Raw genomic sequence first — 23,356 nt, forward strand, 5'->3', positions numbered from 1 at the left:
AGCAGCGTCTACTATGTAGCCTAAGTAACTTAATTGATCTCTAAAAAACTGGCTCTTTTCTAGGTTTATAGTTAAATTAGCATTTTTCAATTTGTCAAGTACACGTTGAAGAAGAGATACATGTTCATCAAATGTTTTGCTTACTATTATAATATCATCGAGGTAGGCAAATACCTTTAATTCGAATTCCGGTCCAAACAACTTATCCACTAGTCTTTGTTGTGTAGCCGGTGCATTAGTTAGTCCAAAAGGTGTCACTTTGAATCTAAAGGTACCACGTCCAGGAACATAGAACGCCGTTTTATCTCTATCAGGTTCGTGAAGTGGTATTTGCCAAAAGGCTTTGGACAGGTCGACACTAGAAAGATATTTCGCATCTCTTAAATTGTCTAAAATTTCTGACACATATGGCAAGCTGTAAGCATCCTTTCTAGTTACAGAGTTTAATTTCCGACTGTCCAAACAAAATCGAGGCCTACCGTCTTTTTTATTGACTATTAGTATTGGAGACGACCAAGGGCTTTCAGTTGGTTCTATGACATCTAGACCGAGCATCTCATCTACCAATTCTGCAATTATGCGTTGTTTCTCTATAGACAACCGATAACTACGCTGCCTGATAGGTTCTACACTACCCGTATTAATTTTATGTGTAATTGCGGAAGTCTTACCTAGTCCTTTAACTTCAAAAGAGATCTCTGTGAATTTATCTATTAACGTTTTCGATATATTCTTTTCACTATCGTCGAGGTTTTCATAGCCATTGATAAAATTTTGAGGCTTCGCAGAGATATTAATCTTATTCACTTGTGCCTCAAATTCAGAAAAATAATTAATAGATGCCAAGTGTTTAGGGAAGATCTGAAACTCCTTCCAAAAATCAATGCCAAGTATCAAAAAAGTATCAATTTCAGGAATAACATGTGCTTTTATAACCTTCAATTGACCTCCGAAAACTAAAGGTAATAAAATGTAACCTAGTGAACTAATTTGTTGTCCTCCAGCGGTGGTAACATTTATCCTAGAGTCTAAATGTAATGTAAGATTGTAGTTTAGCAAATGCCTATGAGAGTTGTTTCCTAATATACTAACGGCTGAGCCAGAATCTAAAAGACCGTAAATATCCAAGCCTTCTATATTATTTATATTTACTTTTAAGTAAGGTCTAGGATCTCCGCTCGGGACTTTATTGAAAATTGAAGCGATATTGTAAGATGTAAAAAAATTTTTTATTGTTATAAGCCAACTAGTCCAATCTGAGCGGTCAAACTTTGGACTACTTTTGGCTATGCTACAATTTTCAATAATTAGTTTTTTGTTTCGGTTTCTTTAGGAGTACATTTTGGACAATCAGGAGTACGATAGTCTTTTAGCCCACACTTAAAGCAAAATATAGTGCGTTCAGCCTGACATTCACTCATAGTATGAGTATTATCACGACATCGGTGACAATACTTAGTTGAACTTTTAGTAAGCGTCTCATTAATTGCATAAGTTTTATTTATAAGTTCTTTATTTGGTAAATTAGAGGTATTACTATTGTAGCTATTTGGTTTAAAATTTGAAGTATTGTAATATCTTTGAGTATATTGAATTTTATTAGATTCCTTTACATGGCGATAAGCGAATTCGGGTGCTACAGAGTTTGAGTTGGAGGTAGGAGGTTCTTTAAAGTTATCACAACGTATTTTAATACGTTCGTAATTGCGACAAATTGAACGTAGCTCATCAATGCTTTTAATATCTGAGCATGTGAACAATACACTTGCGTAACAAGGCCTAATATTATGAATTAGAATTTCCAGTTTCTCTTCTTCAGGTAAATCTTTATTAAGACGCGAAAACATGCCTTTCATAATAGCAAAGTAAGTTATTATATTTTCTGTAGCACCTTGTGTCCTACTGCGAATTTCTGATAACATCCTATAATCGTAATCGACGAGATCAAAGTCTTCTTTGAGTGTCGTTAAGAGATCTTTCCATGTATCAACATCTCTTTTAATGCTTCGATACCAGTGGAGAGCGTCTCCTATAAATAGATCACATGCATAAGAAAGCATCTTCTTGTCGGTAACATCTTTAGATACACGGAACTCCTCCACACGCTCAATAAATGAACGAACACATGATTTACCATCAAATTTGATCTTTGCCAAATCTGGGGATAAACTGCGTTCACAAGTAATAGAAAGCTTAGTTAAATTATCTAGGGAAGTTTGTTCATAATCAGGATTCGAGGTAGATTCCGCGCGAGAACGTGCTTCTGTTTTTACTATTTTTTGTAACTGTACGCATAATGTTTCATAAAAATCTCTAGAATCCGCAAGAGCAGCAGTATTGTCACTCTTCTTAGAAGTAACTACTCTCTGCAATCTATGATAAATATGGTTGAGTAAGTTTGCGGTTCTATCAATGAGTGGCTTTTGTAAATCAGTTTTTAACGTATCGATATTACATTTAATTTTTGTCAACGTTTCAGTTATACCCGCATGATCTTCGGCAAAATCAAGACAAGATTCCAGAATTTCTTCTGAAGGGTATTTTTGTGTTAGCTTAGTAACTTGCCGGCGAAGCTCTGACACATTATCAGCGGGTGACTCACCTCTGATAATTACTTCGTATATTAATTCAGATTTTTGGAGTAAAAGGAATTTAATTGGATAAGACATTTCTAGGTATGTTGTGCAAATTCAACTAATAATTTAGTAAACAGAAACAAAATATCGGTAAGAGCAACAAAAGAAAACGAGAAAAGAAAAAAAAATTGCAACAAAAAAACACAAAGCTTAAACTATGTATAACAAGTACCCTACAATTTTTTTTTTTTTTTTTACTAATAGTAGACTTTTTTTAATATGTTCTTAACCACTATAATTGTAATAATAGAAAAAAAAATATTATTATTAGTAGGTACGTAGGTACTTATTACACATTCATAATAAAATTATAATTGACTAAACAAGTATAATAAAAGATATAATATATGTAATTAAAACTAAACTAAGACATACACCATCACCAGAAAGCAAGAGAAGTATGCAGCCGACCTTAGACCTCGAGGGAAAAACACGAGTTGGGCGCCATAAGTCACGTTATTTTTATTTGTAAAACAAATAAAAATACGGCATAATTTTAAAAGAAAAGTTTATTAAAAAAAAAGAATTGATAAGAGGGTCGGGGTGTGTGTGGCCGGCTTAAGGTCCGCTGCTATTTCGGTACCACACTCTCCTTGCTTCTTCAATCCGCGTGGTTAGCGCCTGCAGGGCTTTTTGATTCCAAAGGGGATCCCCACGTCGATCCAAGTCTCAAGGAAGTTCCTGGAATGCACCATTTGATATGCATTTTATAAACGATTATACTATAGTAATCTCGCGGACTGCCACGTTATTTAGCAAGCAAGAGGGGTACCTACTAATGACATTCTACAATCTACATGCTTCTAGGATGTGGCAGTCGTACAATATAAGAAAAAACAAACTGACTATTATTTAACTAACTCTAAGCATTTTTACATTTTTAAATAAATTGCATTTTCATTGCAAATTATAATTACAAACAAAAACAGAAAAGAAGTATTTACAACAATGGAGGTATTAAGCTAAAACTATATACAACAGGAACAAACAGCACATACTATTAAAGTTAAGTAATAAGAACATTTTATATGACTAAATAAACTTGCACAACTTACCCAGTATGGGAACTTCTAAAGAACACAATTAAATTCGGAATTATGAAAAATTCGGAATTGTGAAAACAGGAATAAAATAGGTAAAGATTATTATTTCTTAGAACACGGTAGCTCTTTCCAAGACCGTTCAAAAAGTGCTCGTTCATTTTCAAACGTCATTGCCAAAGTCTGTGGACTTCGCGATTGTCAATGTCCACGCGACATTGACATTTGACACGTTAGAAGTGTTCCGTAACACATAAAGGTGTGACCTAATTTAATAACAAAATTAAATATAGATAAATAATTTTTAGATTTACTTTTTAACTAGTCTATATATTTTAGAAATAAGTTTTATTTTTAATTTAAAAAATATGTTCGACGCGTTACAGTGCATACCCTGACCGACCTTATGCACGCCACGGATATTATGTGATAATTCTCTTGAAGAGTTACCATCAGTCAGAAGCGCCGATCATCTGGCGCTAAACCGTAAAAGAAAAACAAACTCACCGCGAAAATAGTTGTAATTCATACGCGATAAATGTCCAATAATTTTGCTCAATAGCCAATTACGTGTGTAAACAGTGCATTACCGGTATATACGGATGGAGTTTATTATATTTATGGTATATATTTTGTGCTGTTATTTTCACATACTTAGATATCAAGGCTGCCTTGAGATTATGGTGTTAGAATAAATTATACAAAAAGGAAGAGGTTCTCAATTCCACTCTTATGTTTGTTCTTCATAGCTTTGTCATTTATTAATCAATTCTTAAAATTCTTTTTTTATTTGAAAGATTGGTCCCATTTCATTTTTATGAAAGTCAGTTAAATAATTTTGTGTTTAAATCAAAATTACTGCAATATGTCTTTGAAGTCGGTTCCATTTTTATGTAAAAAAGATTATCAATTATGGAATATGAATACAACGCCTTTAGTGAATTGTAATCAAAAAATTGTATTGCTCAAGGATTTTCTGATTGGAAGGTTTTGGAAAATCATTAAAACTCAATGAAAAATTCTATTTGTTGAATGGTGAAGGAAAACATCGTATAAATCTATATTTTTTATATGAGAATCATATAAAAGCGAAAGGTCATTACGAAATATCGAAAACCGCTTGATGTACAAAATTATTTGGCAATGGTAGACGTCCTCTAAGAGCGGATTTTGCGACAGGGCCGGATTAAGGAGGTCTTAGGACGAACGAAGTTACGGAGGTGAACTAAAGAGCTACGCGCGATGGAAAGCAGTAATGCAGTTCAAGTTGGAGTGTGCTTACCTAGAAGATGCAACTCTCGCCTTGGTGATTGAATTTGTAGGTGGCCACAACATAGACACTGGAAGGACAAGTCCTAACTTTTGCAGTGCGAATAGCGAATAAAAAAAATGGATGCAGATCTTCACATTTCACTCCAAAAAGCAGACCATTTTAAATGAGGATGTGTGCAACATAATTTTAAAATTCAACTACAACTTTTAAGGAGTGGGGACCTCACAAATTGCATTCTAATAGCGAAAAAACGAGATAAAAACAACACAGGGAGGCGTCGAACCGCCCAGCACCGTCGATAATGTGCCAAATACCAATTACTGCGATAATTGGTTAACGCACGCGAAGTGTCTATCAAAATTATTTTCCGTTTGGGGTCGAATGCACCCCACGGTACCTCACGCGAACCTCAATACGGGTAATTGTTTCATTATTCTTCTATTAACTTTGCTCTTGAGGCAAGTTTATCTCGGGATTTTGGTCCTTAGGTTATTCTTGTGTCGACATTAGGGGATTTCTCCTCCATGAACTGTTTGGAAGTTCGATTACAACTCGAGAACCGGTGTTACGATTTGGATCACATTTTGGTTACTTTGTGGATGATATTATTTTGCTTTTCAAGTTACCAATAAAGATATCTTTGCTGATCATTTTACACAGCATATAAATATTTAGCGGTTCGTCATCCAGTACATATTTATTATTACCTTAAGTAGACGCACCTTGATTGCAATGAAAATTAACATTTAATAAACAGTTGAAAAAATTAAATCAGAATTCATACCGCACCCTTATTAGTCTAATGACATTAGATATTAAATTAACTTTTTTGTGAGAGTTACCTTCAATTCGTTTTGAAGTAAGCAAGACACGCGATTGTCTACAAAACTAATTTGGAACGCAAGAATACAATGTTGATCGTAAAACGAAACGTAGTAAAGCCCGAGTCTCGCTAAAAGCCGCCGGGGCGGGGCTCCCCGCCCAGCGTTTTAGCGCACATGCGAGGTGCAAGCGTCTTTATTAGCTGCTGCTGACTTATGGCTGCCTGGTACTGGTGCTGATAATGTACTAGAACGTGTTTGTAATGTGCATGCTTGAGCTTGATTGTGAAAGTGTTTTTGCTTGCCATTTTAGTGTGTTTTACTATAGTGTTGTGGTATTCAAAGAATACTATTTTATAGGTTGCTTCTGACATATGGAGTGAGAGGTTCCTTTAGTTAAGTTAGACCCTCTTTTTGTAAAGTTTGAGTTTATTAGATTATGAAGTTAGCGTGTTTCAAGGGTCCTGACTCTAGACCTTTAACCGTTCAACAAGAGTATTTTTTTAAATATTGTCCTCAGCATATTTAGAGAAATCATGCGGTTCATCATTATAAGCGGTTAGGTTGTCAATTACAAAGAACTACTACTTAATCTCAAAAAAGAAAAGAAGAAGATAGTGTTCTTAAAATCTAAGCACGTAAAACACACAACTCAATGAAAAATATTAAAACTAATGAAAGGAAATAAATTTTTTCTTGCCTAACTTTTGATCGATTAATGTTTATTCTGTCGATCGTCAATGTGTATATGTTTTTTACTAAAAAATAAGCTAATATTTGCTCTTACGTCGCATTTGAGATATGGCAGAAACTTCAAGTGAGTCACATACGAACCGAGTTAGTAGAACAAAGCTGTGTCGATCCATCTTGCTAATAGACAACTCAAATGATGCACTTAGCTGTCTACTGAAATGATCCTCTTTAGATGTCCGATAGATTCTCAACACAACAAAACAACTCCATCCGTTTGACAAGGATAATTGTTTTGACACACCATGTTTCTTATCCTGAGATTTTAGGTCAACTAACTATGGAGTGTCAGCTCTTAAAATAGTTCCTTTGTTTCGAATTGTCATGTAAGTCTGCGTGCGACATGGAATAGGAATACCAGACAGTCATGACATTAGAAAGTTAATGTGTTAATAAGACTAAAGATCAAACGGTTAACGTCTTAGCATTTTATATAGTGCTAGTACTTTTTGCTTCTGCTGAATACAAAGCCATCATCAGAGAAATTACAACTAAGTTGATTAAGTTATGAATATTGGAGAAACGCTATTGTGAAGGGATATTTCTACAATCAGAGATTTCAACAATGCAAATTGTATTCATCAGACAATATAAATGTACACATCGGTTTCAAAATTATTTGTCTAGAGATTTAAGATCAAAACCGCAGAATAGCGCTGCTTACGCTTATCTATCTGCTGATAAGGCGATTTTACGAGAGTGCTACGTACAATAAAGACGGCGTCTTAGATGACAACGATAATAGACGAAGGTCTTAAGCATTTATACCGTGAACAAATATAATTAAACAGTGTTGCAACTATAAACTAGTCATCACCATCATTTATTGAACCTTAAAACAACTAATTTATTATTGAAGATATGGCTGTCTAAGTCTTGAAAGGTTATATTATTTGCAAAAAGAAACGCCGGTCTCCCAGGGAAGTACACTTTCACCATGCCTATTTCTTTCGTTCATTTGTATTTGAATGATTTTAGTCCAAAATTTTATAGGTATTCTGACATGGCAGGATATTTTTATAGGCGATAGTTAACATCAGATAAACTACCTATTTGTTTATTACATTGAACTAGTGACCAGATATGAGTAACATACAAGTATAATAAACAAACTTGTTTGTCAAAAGCTCTTGTAAATTAAGACAACTTGTAATTAATGAATTTTAATCTATTCAATTCAATAACTGAAATATGAAAGAAATTTTGCATTGACTTCAGTAACAATATAATTTGTAAATCAAACTACTTATTTTTTTTTATTCTCTACAAGTTAACCCTTGACTACAATCTCACCTGATGATGCAATCTAAGATGGAAGCGGGCTAATTTGTTAGGAGTAGGATGAAATCCACACTCCTTTCTGTTTCTACACGACATCGTACCGTTAAATCACTTGGCGGTACGTCTTTGTCGGTACTTCAGAACTTCAGAAAGATTTCGCATTTCATATAAATGAACTGGGTCAGTTTCATGCACCCATGCTTAGAGTCCAAAGCTTGTTATCAGACACCGTGTTAAACGTCAAACAGTTATGGTATTAAAACAAGCGTTTATCTTTACGACGCCTCTCCGCCTCCCGTCTTAGCTAATCTCCTGATAATGCTGTGTCAACTACTGTTCCGTGAAATGGTTGAAACATTGAATAAACATTGTGCTACTGCTGGCTTTTTGACGGACGAGCGGCCGACCCTGTCTTTTGCATCCAAAGCTTCATTCCAACAACTGGAAAAATATTTGTGTGATTAACGTGGATATTTTCAAATGTCTGGGTAGTTCGTTTATATAATTACTGGTATTTATAGATTTGTGAACCACCCTGTGACTCGGGTGAAATGTTAAAGAGGTCGTTTGTGTCTCATGTCCTCATCATCTTTGAATCCCTCCCTCCCAAATTATTAGTTGCATTCAGAGTCAAAAAATGCTATAAGTAGACCATCTCACTATTTTCTTTGTCAATGGTCAATATTCATTTATTTTAATTAAGCTTACTTTACAAGCACTTTCGAAACGTCAGGTATTAAAAGATAATGGTGGTAATAATTAGTCGAAAACTTAGAAATAACGTTACGAGGGTTTCAAACATGCCTTGGTCCAAACTCAGTCAGGTTTTTTCTTTCAATTCACGTTGCGTATACGTTGTTTCATTAAATTCACGGACGTTTAGATAAACTGATGTTTAATTACCTAATGCTTTGTAAAAGAACAGTTTAAGTTACAGCTTTTTAACATTTTTCCTAAGATGCAGTAGCATTGTTACATCCATTAGATAACAAACAAAATAGAACTCTGGTAACCTTATAATAAAATTCATTTTGTTATGTTGTGAACTGAACGACAACGAAATTTCTCCTAATAATAAAACTTTCTCTGAATCCATAAACAGTGGGAATATTTCTGTGAACCGATACACGTTACGTTCTATATCGGATTGATGAACGAAAATAAATCTTTGCCATTATATTGAATATGGTGACCAAACGATTCCCATAACGTGGGACTATTCCGGAACATCCTTACCTTTAATGATCATTGTCACAATTATTCCATGATTGGATTTTATTAAAATTGTTAAATTGACTTTTTCATTTACATCGTAAAACTAATTTAGTTATTAAATTTGAATAACATAAGTAGTATATTTGATAGTGTAATTCTGTAATGGTGTTTGATCCATCACGCTTCTTCACAGTAGGTCGATGGGCAATTTTGGATTCTGTAACGATTATATTAATCAGATATTTATGAAAATAACCGAGGTTTAACTTAACAAGCTCTCTGAGGCTTTAACACTACCCAAATCCGAACTTAAAATTTGCTGAATATTTCTTGGAAAAAAGCTCCGGAAAAATGTATGAATCTTAATTTGTCTCTAATAGGTTCATAATTTGTTATCTAGGTAAGCAGTATATTTTTGCAACTATGAAGTGCAAATGTATTAGTATTTATTGTCGGCGTCTTATTAGCTGCAGCCTGGCGACCAAGTAACGCACTGGCTTAAACAATTCCGGAAAAATCCATGGCTCATACGGTATTTGTGTAAAACTAAATTCATGCGAATGCTATATAAGCGTCATGGTTTGTTATCTAGATAAGCAGTGTCTTTGCACCTATGAAATACACATCTTTTGTTAGCATGTCCGTGATTTGGTTACCGCAGCATGGTGTCCGTGTAACGCACCGCTCAAACAATGCGCTTGCGCAGGAAGCATTGTCTATTTGTTATTAGAGCGATATCAAAGGCTCGCGGCCCTTCCGAGAAAACGCCTTTGTTTCTACCTCGCTCGTGTTATTGTATCTTCGGTGGAGAGTTTGTGAGGAACCACTGGGTTTTCAACTAGTTTACTAATTATTTGGAAATTTATGTTTGAAGTAATTTGAATATTTACTTGCTTTTTGCAAACAGGAAACGCCCTTAAAGAGTCACTGTTTGACTTTAGAATCTCCTGCGCTCGCCCAAAAAAAAAAAACTAGGATTGTACGGCATAAATTCTTTAACTAATGAAAAACTACATTAGCAGTGCGTAATAGGCTATATTTTATGCCAGTTTTTACACGGGGATGGAAAATTACGCACGAATTATTTAGGCCTTTGATTTATTGAGTTATTGTATAGAAAACATTATGTGGTTATTGTTTGATTTGACTTGATCATCATTATCAGTTTATTTTAAAGGGTCATTACAGGACCTCTATAACTTTAGGAGAAGGATTCAGAGCTTATGCGCACCACGTTGCACCAGTGGTGGGCATACAGTGATAACGTTTGTCTCAGTTTTTTTTTTATTTTTATTTAGCTCAATATACGAAGTCACTTAAGCTAACCACTGGACTAAAAGCTTTGAAAGATGTAGAAAACCATGAATAGACAATGTTCCTTGACATAGGCAGGGTAGAGACGCCAAGCTAAACTTAATCTACACATACAAATCTGTTCGCAAATCAAAAGCTCTGCGTTATCATCTATCGGTAGGTAGTGCGCAGTGTATCCGGGGGGCATATCTTTTATCATTTCTGGTCCCGATCCCGGGGCAAATCCCCGCATCCGGGGATACGGGTAGATCCGGTAATCCCGGTTAATATCGCCCGTGCCCCGGCATTGCGCTACATTTGATAATGGAGTATTAGAGATATAATTGCAGATGTTATGAGCACATTGCTTATTCAGATGCCCTTGATTATTGTCTTCATTCACAATTTGATATTCTTGTTTTCCCTGCTGGAATCAAACATATAATCTATGAGTGCATTCAAAAATTCAAAGGTTTAATCTTAGAACCTCAGTAATTAGAGCTTTTTGGTTAAAAGGTGTTCGAAAAGTTTAATCTATAATAGTATAGAAGTAATAGCTACGTATCTTATAATAGGTACATTATAAATATTAAATATTTAAGGAAAAATAACATTAACGCATATTTTATGTACATCAAACACATGGAAACGGGGGAAAAGCAAATCCCGGAGAATTTTCCAATAGTCTAACCAATAGGTACCAGGGCATCAGGGAGATGTAGAGGATTCCGCGGGCTAATGATTGCGCGACGCGGCTCAACAAATCCTGCCAATATGGAGGACGGGGAAATACCTGGTAAATGGGAATGTTATTTCCCGCCCCTCACGCGCTGCGTTAAGGGAGAATATATGGCGCGGAGCGAAAAAGGAAAATACAGGACGAGCGACGCTTCCGAATAGACACTTGCTGACAGACGAACCAACTTAGTTGGACCCAATTACCTAACCTAACGAGTTTAAACTAAGTTACCAAGACATTGACTGTGTTGAATGCAATATCTAGTGACTACCTTTTTTTCGGTAATTCGTCGACCATCGTTTAGTTTTAACGAAATCTAAGTGTGATGTAGCGTGACGTGAAATATTCCCTCCTTAAATATTGATTTTTAAAAAAGTTACTTCCGCTTGGAACAAACATAATCTTCAGCTTTAATGTAAGTATATTTAGATACATCTACATGAATGTGATCAATAGGGAAGAGAGCTATTAAACGCGTATACACACAAGTAACAGTATTTATAAGTACAAGTAGGTAATTGGTATTATGGTCCAAGAACAGTTTTGATCGATTCAAACATGTCTAGGTTGTAAAAGCTTGCATACTTTGATTGCACATAACTTCTAATCGCACGGAATGTCGGCCCAATCCAAGTCAGCAAGTCTATTGACATCAATTTTCCAGTACTGAGTTGTTACTAGTGATGCACATTAACTTTTTTTATCGCCCCCGCGTCTTTTGATCTCCGTACATCTGTTCGGGATTCGTCGTAAGGGCTGACCACACACGACCGTTTACGATTCGTAACAGTTTTACAGCCCCGACAAACAAACAAGCGGTTCCAGGCAATGCCGTTACTAAACGATCGCGTATCAAAGGCGCCACGCCGAATCCCGTGCTACTAGGAAACGTGGAATAGAAGGTGGTGCCGTGAAAGCGAATTTAAAAATGGAACAATAACTTTACTTTTACCGCGACACACGTCATAACAAACTGTTTTTCTTTCCGCATTTCGGATCGCGTGTTCGAAATTTAAATTGTAAAAGTAAACAAACCTTTTTTTTACTCGCGCTTAAAAAAATATTTCGACAGTGCACAGAAATCGAGAGAAACGTTTTTGCATAACCCGTCACTGGAGGATGGTAGATTTTTTTACATCACCAATAAAAAAATTAGATTAAAGATTAAATAAGTAGACAATAGGTACTCAACTACTATTTCTATTTTTAATTGTACTTGTGATTACTTATTTAATTAGCATTAGGAATAAATGATTATATTTATTATCAACACAGATTACGTAAATAATAATTGTACAAGTTGGATTTTTTTTAATGGAAAGTGTATACATATAATAAATAAATACCTGTTGTAATTATTTATTAATTTAATAATAATCGACAAAAGTCGACAAAAGAAAGGTCTTCTTGTAATAAACCTCTTTTAGAATATGTGTTCTATTAATTTTAGAAATATATATGTACACCTAAAGCATTATTTTAGTACAAAATTATTCTAAGGCAAAGAAGTAAAATATTGAAATTCGCAGAAAATTTGCAATTAAATTCATTAGACGCATCCAAGTGAGTCGGTACCAAAGCAGAGTGATTTACATTAAAACTGGCGCAATAAAACGAAATTACGCCATTTTGACTGTGAGCTTGAACATGAAATTTTCTATTCGGGCGGACAAAGGGCCCAATTAACGGGCCCATTGTTCGTAGGGTCGACGGTATTAGTTCATTATATAATTTTATGTGGAGCTTGCTTACAATGCTTGTCATTTCGGAGTACATGCACCAATGCTTAATGGTCAATAATTCACTTATTGGTGTGCGTTTTCATTTACTTCGACAATGGACGTTGGTTTTAAATGCGGGCCAATCCGCGGTTTTAAATGAGTTTCTATAATGATACTACCTACCTACTCTAGTAGTAACTGTACCTAAAAGGAATCCAAAAACTACGGGTTCTGTGCTAAAAATATAATTACCTATGTATTATCATTATTACCCCTCTCATTCTGAGAGGAAACTCGAGCTTAGCAGTGAGCCGAATAGCTATATAATACTAGCCCATGCTAGTAATGATAATGACGTATTACCCATGTGTTCTTTTCTTAATCTAAAATATCGGATGTACATTTAGGGGTTAATTTTACTAATACTAAATAAAAAAAACAGCAGAATACCATTTCATCCACTAGGATGCAACGTTGATGATTATCCTACGAATAAAAAAAGTTTGTTACTCAATCACCCACTACTTTTGTTTACCTAATAATCAGTAACAATCTTTTTTTTTTATCTCAAAAAACTAAAAAAAATCCCGCGTGATAGTGAAAATCGCAAATATCGGCTAGTTGTTAAGTAATTTTGCGTAATTTGTTTAATTCTTGGAAATATGGTCAAAAGTACCGACCTCTCCATACCCTTGAGACCCACCTGGGTTATTTACATAAGATTCTGCCGGTGTAGGAAGATGGGACCCCATTAGGTTATCAGGGTGTTTTTAATCAAGCACGCTATCAGCGCCGTAGTGACCAGGCGCGCATGGCCGCGCGGAGGTGTCCAATAAATTATCGGCCGGCGACATCGCTAATGCAACGCGCGACGCTGAATGATAGCGCTGCAGACGTGATACTATAGTATGCGCATTATCATCTGAGTCGTCCGGTCATAAAAGTCAAAAAAGATAGGAATGTGCAGCGCGCCTACCTGCGCACCCTAATTATCGATAAACGGCTACCTGCGCACGTGCTAATGATGAGTCAATAATGATTTGGACGATTCTGATTGGTCGGTTTCTAATGTAATTGCATTGCGTATTTTTTTTGCTATAAATGTGTTTACTGCAATTAAATAAATACATTCATGTGTTACTCGTTGCGCACTATGGATACTAATATATAATAAATTTGGCAGAAGACGAAGATTCTGATGATGAAGACTCAGATGAAGATTAATTTTATTTAGTTAATAATTATATAATATGAAATATGTATTATATTAAATCAAATATTGTTAATTTTTTTAATTTTGTGAACAAGATACGATAATAAACTTTACTTATCGATAATATGTCTTTCATTGTTACACCCTTCACTAGACGGCTCCATAAGACCCATAAGTGCAAGCGAGATAGATATAGAGAAATGATTTATGGCCCTAAGACTCAGTTGTTAATGCTATTAGTATAATGTAGTGGAGAAGACCGCTGCTACATTTCCCTATTCATGAATACATTGAAAAACCGTGCGAGTCGGACTCGACAACCGAAGGTTCCGTACAAATCATATTTCGTCATAAATTTAGATCTATAAACGTTTTGATTCACACTACATAAAGTATAGGTTTTAGTATATCGTGGTCACTTCTGAGGTTTTGAGCGGAGGTTTTTTTTTTCGTTGAAGATACCTGCACTGCAACACATTACCATAGAGTCTTTATTTTTCATTTTAAATTTACAAGTGCTATAACATACTTACCTTTTTGAGATACAATACGAAGAGGGTTAATTAAATAAAAAAAATTCAACCGACTTCCAACTCAAAAATTAACCTAAACTAAAAAGCAAAAAATAACATCTTACCTATGTGCTACCTTCTGATCAGTTTGAAGGCGGTGCCAAGCCAGTGATGTTTTAATTCAAGCCGTTTAAATTACACAATTTCTGTGGTTCTTTCAGAAACAGCTTTAATTAAAACATGACACTGGATTGGCACCGCCTTCAAACTGATCAGAAGGTAGCACATAGGTAAGATGTTATTTTTTGCTTTTTAGTTTAGGTTAATTTTTGAGTTGGAAGTCGGTTGAATTTTTTTTATTAAAATTTTTATTTTTTAAATTTTTAGTGTTAGCACACCTACTGAGTGTGCACTGACTGACCTTCATCTTCATCACCAGACCCCCTATGCAGTCACAATCCATATGGGTGGAAAGTTCTCATCAATATAAAATTTATCAAGTCCAAACACAAGGTAGCTACTGTGAACCGTCGAGGAGTTCCCTTAACTCTCCTTCATCTTCATCACCAGACCTCTAATACAGTCATATCCTATCCAGGTGGAAAGTTCTCATCAATACAATATTATCAAGTCAAAACACAAGGTAGCTACTGTGAACCGTCGAGGAGTTCCCTTAACTATCCTTCGTTTTCTTCACCAGACCCCTAATACAGTCACAACCCATCTAGGTGGAAAGTTCTCATCAATACAAATGTATCAAGTCCAAACACAAGGTAGCTACTGTGAACCGTCGAGGAGTTCTCTTCACTGTCCTTCGTCTTCATCATCAGACCCTTAATACAGTCACAACCCATCTAGGTGGAAAGTTCTCATCAATACAAATAAATTAAGCCCAAACAAAAGGTACCTGCTGTAAATCGTGGACGAGTTCTATCGTCTGTGTATCGGCTCCATCATCAGACCAACTCCAGACCTTAATAAAATTGTAGTGGTTTAAAATACCTTATGGAAACACTAACAAACGCACTAGCCGTCTCTACGATTTTCAAAAGTTCCCCTCGATTTCTCCAGGATGCCATCATCAGATCCTGACATGAAAAAAATGGGACCACCCTGGAATCAAACCCTTCACAACAAAAAAAGAATTTTCAAAATCGGTCTACAAATGACGGAATTATCGCTGGACATACATAAAAAAAAAAAAAAAAAACATACATACAGCCGAACGTAGAACCTCCTCCTTTTTGGAAGTCGGTTAAAAAATACATAATTTTTTGTTTTCTTTTTCGGGAAAGATCTTTGTAGATAGGTTAATTAAAAATGCATAAAGCAAAGTCGTATCTAAATACGAAATTGTATCTAAATCGATAAAGCCGTTTACCGGGCCGGCGCGGCGAACTGCATAATCGAACTGCTCTTATAAAGTTATTAGATAAATCTTCTAACTGTCTCTCGGTCTATAATGCAGCGCGCGACGCTGAATGATAGCGCTGCAGACGTGATACGTAAGTGACGGTTAAGTGCGATCGCTTGTACCGCCGATATCGCCTGCGACTAGCTCATGCGGCCCTGGTACCATCCCGTACATGACTTGTTCATTACTTACGGGGCCCTTCAGGGATTTGATTCCCCCAAGTCTGTCTGTCTGCCTTTCTATTTTTGATGACTTATTTATTAGTGACAGATGTAGCTTACACGAACATTTGCTTAGGAGAACGTAGCGAGAAGTCAAATCCAATATTTAAATTATTTTTTACTTAGTGGACGGCACCCTTTGGCTGCGTGGAGATGGGAGTGGTTTTTCCTTACTTTGATTACAATAAAAAAAATACTGCATTGCGAAAATGTTATCAAAATCTATCCATTAGTTTGTAAGTGTTGTAAAAACAAACACACAGCCAATATAATATAGCAGTTGTTTTAGATAAAAACAATACATTGCAGCCTATCTACTTCATAACTTATGCAATCCTGGTATTATCGCTTGTACCCGATGGTACCAGGATACACTGTCGATCATTTCTTTTCCATACATCCATCCATCCATCCATCAATTTTTGTCACGTTTATGTTATGTTATGTTATTTACCACATGTTACTCGCTGATAATGTAGCTTTCTGTTGGTGAAAGAATTTTTAAAATAGGTTTAGGCTTGACAGCGTAAAAAATAAATTCACATACGAATTAATACCAACTTAGGATATTATATTTATTCATATACTAAACTATTTCGGTCAATTTTTTGTTATGAGGGAGGTGTAATCAACCAAGTATTATATTATCATACAATATCGCATAATTATAAAGTTTACGTCGATATCGAAAAAAAAACCATGTCAAACAAACTACTTGACAATTTAGGTACAACATTCTATAGAATAAACAATAAGTATGTCACGGCCTAGCATCGGACTCACTAGAAATCTAAGTTCTAGCACACTACTAATATTATCAAAGTGAATGTTTGTATGTGTTTGCGACAACAGTTTAATAGATTTTGATGAAACTTGGCACACGTTTATACTATTAAAATATTATTTTTGATGTCAAATTACTTAATTTAAGAGGTAAATAGTTTTCAGAGTCAAGTCAAAATGGTCGCTTATGGGTGTGTGAAAAAATCACGAAAGAACGAGCAAGGAAGTTAACATAAAAACTATCACAGCCTACTTACAACTTATTCGGAAAAGTTATATAATTTGTTTAAAATTAGTTACAAAACAAAAATGACGGAACCCTACAATCTGCGTGGCCCGAAACGCACTTAGACTCTGTTTTATTGTATTGCACTTTAAGTCTAACCAAACAAAGTCGTGAGAGAGAGACAAGAGAGTCGAGAGAGACGTGATAGCCCAGTGGATATGACCTCTGCCTCCAATTCCGGAGGGTGTGGGTTCGAATCCGGTCCGGGGCATGCACCTCCAACTTTTCAGTTGTGTGCACTTTAAGAAATTAAATATCACGTGTCTCAAACAGTGAAGGAAAACATCGTGAGGAAACCTGCACGCCAGAGAATTTCTTAATTCTCTGCTTGTGTGAAGTCTGCCAATCCGCATTGGGCCAGCGTGGTGGACTATTGGCCTAACCCAATCGAATGACGAAACAAAGTCACAAACAGAAGCTAGTATGAAATCTAAAAGATCCGTCGTATCTATCGCTTATACAGCGTGTTCCCGTTACCAACATTCCACCTTACCCGTACGAATTGTCAAAACTCGTGGTCACGATATATAAATAACCCGCGTCTCGACTTTACATCACTAGTGATATAATCCTTATTTTATACACAATAAAGTTGAAAATACGTTGTGATGTAATTCAGTTATTATTGTATATATACAAGTCTTATTAAGAGCGACCCCCACTCTGAACACGCAACGGGATAAGGGCAGTATCACATGGCGCTAACCGAGATTGGAAATTATTAGATAACCAATTACAGTGCTTGTTAGTTGATAGTTTATTTCGCGATAATTAAATTAACTTGCTAATATAATCTTGTATTGTTTATAGGTAACGAATCCGAATAATAGTGTTGTTATAGATAAATTGCGTTGTTTAACTGAATTTGATAACGTTTTGATAGTGTACGAATGTTGTGGCAAGGCTCTACATTGATCTGGGTTTGGAAAATCCATAAGATTAGATACGATTAAAGATATTATGTTAGGAGATTTTTATTTTTGTTATCACTCCATATTTTATAAGAAGTGTTGATCACATAGTATATTTTCTAACATCTAACTACTATCGTTGTATCCTTCACTTGAGTTTTCTTTATATATTTTAATTTTTTATAGTTCTACTAGCTGACGCCGCGCGGTTTCATCCGCGTGTTTTCCGTTCCAGTAGGAATATGGGGATAAATTATAGCCTTTCTCGTAGAATGGCCTATGTAACACTGAAAGATTTTTTGAAATCGGATCAGTAGTTCCTGAGATTAGCGCGTTTAATCAAAGAAACAAACAAACTTCAGCTTTATAATATTACTATAGATTTCTATTCCCAAGGTTTGAGCTAACGCCTACCAATAATCATTTTATTTTTTTATAACCGCATCAGAGTAAAAACGTATGAACAGATTCTATTTTAGATATTATTAACATGATTCAAATCAAATCAAAAATGAATTCAAAAGAGCCAGCAATTTTAGCAGTTACTCTTTTTATTAAAAACATAAACACTATTGTATTGTAGCCATTTAAAATTAACAATACCTATATTCCAGTGAGGTTCACCTCACTAACCGCAAAAATCGTAACACATTATGCCATTTTGTGAAAATTAGTATCAATTATTTTTATTTTGACGAGCGGCGTCTACTTATCCCGGGGTCGTCGCTCGTTCAACAAAACGTATTTATCCGTTGTGAATTTGACAAGCCACTTTCGTGACAGCAGGTAAACAGTAAACACACGCATATCCACGTTGGCTCCCATTTGGAAAAGATCAAAATTCCAACTTAATGCGGCAATTCGAAAACAAAACAGCCGTCAATAATTGCACGCCGGCATGTGAGCCCGTCCGTGGCAAGTAAGCGGAATCATACGTACATTTCCAAGTATGGCTGCGTCACACGCGGCGGCCGGGCTCGGCGTAACCATACGTCTGTGTCTGTCAAACCGACGATTAGTTAATCATCGATTAAATTATTTTAGAATTGAGGAGGCTGAGAAATGAAATCTTACAAAGTAGACGTTTAAATATTTGTAAAGACCAAGATATTATTCCTTTGCAAGTAACTGTCGAATACATTTTTATGGTTGAATCTTTTTCAGTGGACATGACGTAGCCATTGAAGTATCTTGGGAAGCTTAAACATATTCAAACAACGCACTGTTTTTTCGCTTCTCGCTTCCTGTCCTCATTCATAATAAAGAAACATTCACGGGGTTGTAGTAATAATAATAAATACTCTTAAAATATTAGCTAATTTTAATATACCTACGCCACACATTATAATCTAATACGTGTTTATTTTATTTACTTATTGTTTATCTGTCGTACAATCACACGTTTCTTAACTCGGCATCGTCATTCGTCGCTGATACAGAGTAATGAATAGCATGAAAATGTGAAATAATTTATTTAATTAACAACACTGAAGAGACACTAAAGAAATCTATTAATAAATTACTAAGCTGGTAGTTTATCCACACTATATTTTTACGTTGATTGGAAATCTTCTTTTAGATTATGCAACAAAATTCTTAAAGGAAAAACGTAATTTGTTATGCTATATTTTTTTTTAGTTTTAAGTATTAAGTATATGAAGGTAGTTGTACTAATTTTTTAAGCAATCACTGAACTTATACAGTTGATCGAGAACCGTGCAACCGGACGGCCGTGCCCAGTCGGAATGTAAATAGAACCAAACCGGCGACCGCTCTCTGAGACGAAGGAAAAAACTTCTTTTTAGTGTTTGAACGCACTGGAGACTTGTCGCGCTACAAAAAGTCGCATAATGATTTAATAGACAGTACATAACATTACATAAATACTCGTAATAGTAGAATCTACAAGGCTTTAGCCAGAGAGAGTGCGTTAGCAAATTAAATTGCAAGATATCTCAAAATAGCAAGCTTTTATGTATCATCATTATCATCAACATATCAGCCGATGGACGTCCACTGCAGGACATAGGCCTTTTGTAGGGACTTCCAAACATCACGATACTGAGCCACATCCAGCGAATCCCTGGGACTCGCTTGATGTCGTCAGTCCACCTGGTGGGGGGTCGACCAACACTGCGCTTACTAGTGCGGGGTCATTCCAGCACTTTGGGACCCCAACGTCCACCGGCTTTTCGAACTATGTATGTATCAGCTTTTATGTATGCCTTGAAGTTATTAAGTAATTATTATGCTTGTTGTACGCATTTTAAGTTACGATACAGTCTAATGGAAGCGTGTTTAAAAGATGCACAAAAGTATATTCTATCCAACGGTTTCTCCGCGACATCGTACCGGAACGCTAAATCGCTTGGCGGTACGTCTGTGACAGACAAAATCGTTATGATTGTTGATACAACAAATAGTTAAGACAAAAAAGTCTTTAATCAGTTGTTACGGTTAATTATTTATTTAGCAGTGGCCGTTGGCCGCGTCTCCGCTTCGCTGGCCGCCATAAAGTTTCATTAATGGTGTGCTAAAACAACATTGTAGAGATTCCACGCGGAACAAGACCGCCATGCTCAACTTATTTCGCAATTGTGAAATAAAAATCGCACTCTGCTTTTTTTGCGCTAACTCAGTTATGAGATAATATCTTCAGAGCACTGGCGTGCATACAGTTTTTGAATAAGGTATGCAATATGATATGTGTGTAAAATTAAAAATTTCTTATCCAATATAGGTAAAGGTATATGAAATGCATGACACTGCTGGAGACTGTTTTAAGAGTATAAAGAGGAACGATTTTCTTTTTAGTTGTAGCGAATAGGTTTTAAGAGTACCTACTGAACCGATATTAAAAATTATTTTACCAATCTATACTAATATTATAAAGCTGAAGAGTTTGTTTGTTTGTTTGAACGCGCTAATCTCAAGAACTACTGGTCCGATTTGAAAAATTCTTTTAGTGTTAGATAACCCATTTATCGAGGAAGGCTATAGAGTATATATTATCCCCGTATTCCTACGGGAACGAGAACCACGCGGGTGAAACCTAGCTAGTTTAAATATATACCTATCATCAGCAATTAGCTTAATGTAATCATGAAACTACGCGGCGTCGGATAGTATCATAAAAATATATACGTAAGCTGCGGAATGTAAATATACAGGTGCAAGGACGGGACAAATATCATGGACTAGCTGACGCCGCGAGGTTTCACCCGCGTGGTTTCCGTTCCCGTAGGAATATGGTGATTTTATATAGCCTATAGCCTTCCTCCATAAATGGGCTATCTAACACTGAAAGAATTTTTCAAAGCGGACCAGTAGTTTCTGAGATTAGCGCGTTTAATCAAACAAACAAACTTTTCAGCTTTATAATATTAGTACAGAAGTATAGATGACGACGTTTGGCAAGTCCCGTCCCACGGACGTCAAGTTCCGTCCCGCAGACGTCACGTCCCGTCTCGCAGACATCACGTCCCGTCCCGCAGATGTTTCATCCCGTCCCGTATCGCTACGTATCCACTATAGTTACTCTTTACGCTTCAGAGAACAGTGTAGTGACGAACGAACCTACTCGTATTTAGCCACCTAAATGCGTTGGCCTTAAATCTGTCAGTTATAATTAAATTAATTAAAATTGTGTCACCGAAGTGTCTATACACAGCTACTCTACACAACCCGTCACCTGTCAACCTGTCAAGAACTGTCATTATGTCAAATCCGGCCCGATATGATAACGCTCTAAGAATTGATAACGGATGATAACAGCCCAATATAGTTCACTGCGTATCTCTTCTTACAAGTTTAGGAATTATAATCTCTGATCATTTGAGAATATTTTTTTAATGACAACCATAGACACTATAGATGGCTTATGTTTTTTTTTAAAATAACGATACAAACGAACTCGTGCGCCGGTATTTTGTTTGATAACAGATATTATGAAGCAGTAAGTTTTATAAAAAGTCTAGGTTCGATTTTAGCTTGTATATTTTATTAATATTATAAAGCAGAAGAGTTTGTTTGTTTACTTGAACCCCCAGGAACTACTGGTCCGATTTGAAAAATTCTTTCAGTGTTAGATAGCTCATTTAACGAGGAAGGCTATGGGCTATATATTATCCCCGTATTTTTACGGGAACGTGAACCACGCGAGTTAAACCGCGCGGTGTCAGCTAGTATTTTATATAATTTATAAATAATTTCTAAAAGTTGTCTGTCTTGTATCATCATGTATAATCAAGTTCAGATGCACAGAGAAACCAGAGTGAATCTTTACAAGCAACGTACTGAAGCCGGTGAAACCCAATAAAAAAAAACAGTCTCATTGACACCACCAATTTTCCTATTCTGGGCTGATTTTTTTTTATTTGGATTCACCTACATATTATATAGATAGGATATAAGTACACGAAATCCTTTGGTTATTTTAATGGCAACTATTAACCATAAACTTGTTCTTTGTTCCAGATGCCATGGGTAAGTGGCGCGAGACACCACGGAGCCCCATAAATCATGGTGAGGCTGTAAAAACGATCATGTTAACAAAAATTTCCAATCTTCATAAAACTCGAAAAATAATTACGGTCGACCGGGCGGTAATTTTTTTTTCTCGACGCGAAATAAGTTAATCGGGCGTAGGGTTACCAGACGTCCGGGTCTATGACAGACTATTTAGTGACGTCATCATGTTTTAATGACGTTTTATATTTTATGACTTAAAATATTTTGACCAAGGTAATTTATTTTTCAACAAATTAACAAATTAGATTATTTTAAATTATTATTTGGCATTTATGTTCTTGAATATTTTTTATTATTATTTTTTTAACAAAGTGCACTTAATAGTAATACCTATAAATTCGAAGTAGAGCTGTGATTTAAAAATGAATTTCAAAATAGAAATCAGAAGAAAATCAAACTATTCCTCTAATAATATGAATAGCCTTAATTCAGACAATTTAGTACATATTTTATATTGTTTCTAATCCTAAGGTGACACCAGCACTTTGTTTGCCCAACTTTGGCGAAGGCCTACCTATTCCTAAACTATTCCTACTGTCTATTAAACGTTTGATTACTTAATTTGTTTGTTGTTACTGACATTTTGTAAAATAATTATAATCAAACTCTGGAAGATACCTATCTTACCACCCACCCATCTATTCTTCTACAATGCCTTTTCTTAGAAATAACTCTTGTAATATTTTTACGGAAAGAGTACAAATTACCTTAATTAAA

General features: G+C 35.6%; 2 protein-coding genes across 5 annotated transcripts in view; one reads left to right on the top strand and one right to left on the bottom strand.

The window, feature by feature from the left end:
- Positions 1–23,356, top strand: part of LOC112054591 (homeobox protein homothorax) — a 430,497-nt gene that overhangs the window by 192,696 nt on the left and 214,445 nt on the right. For 3 of the 4 annotated variants that reach the window (XM_052888253.1, XM_052888254.1, XM_052888255.1), the window contains exon 8: positions 22,586–22,633. In XM_052888253.1, the coding sequence (XP_052744213.1) occupies positions 22,586–22,633 (48 nt within the window). The remainder of the gene's footprint in view (positions 1–22,585; positions 22,634–23,356) is intronic. The other variant, XM_024094433.2, reaches the window with a different exon arrangement.
- On the bottom strand, positions 1,180–4,057 carry LOC112049545 (uncharacterized). The gene is made up of 2 exons (XM_052888252.1): positions 3,692–4,057; positions 1,180–3,317 (listed from the first exon to the last, which is right to left on the bottom strand). The coding sequence occupies exon 2, from the start codon at positions 2,667–2,669 to the stop codon at positions 1,308–1,310; it is 1,362 nt and encodes a 453-aa protein (XP_052744212.1). The 5' UTR covers positions 2,670–3,317; positions 3,692–4,057; the 3' UTR covers positions 1,180–1,307.

Source organism: Bicyclus anynana, chromosome 21 (assembly GCF_947172395.1).
Source record: "Bicyclus anynana chromosome 21, ilBicAnyn1.1, whole genome shotgun sequence".
NCBI lineage: Eukaryota > Metazoa > Arthropoda > Insecta > Lepidoptera > Nymphalidae > Bicyclus > Bicyclus anynana.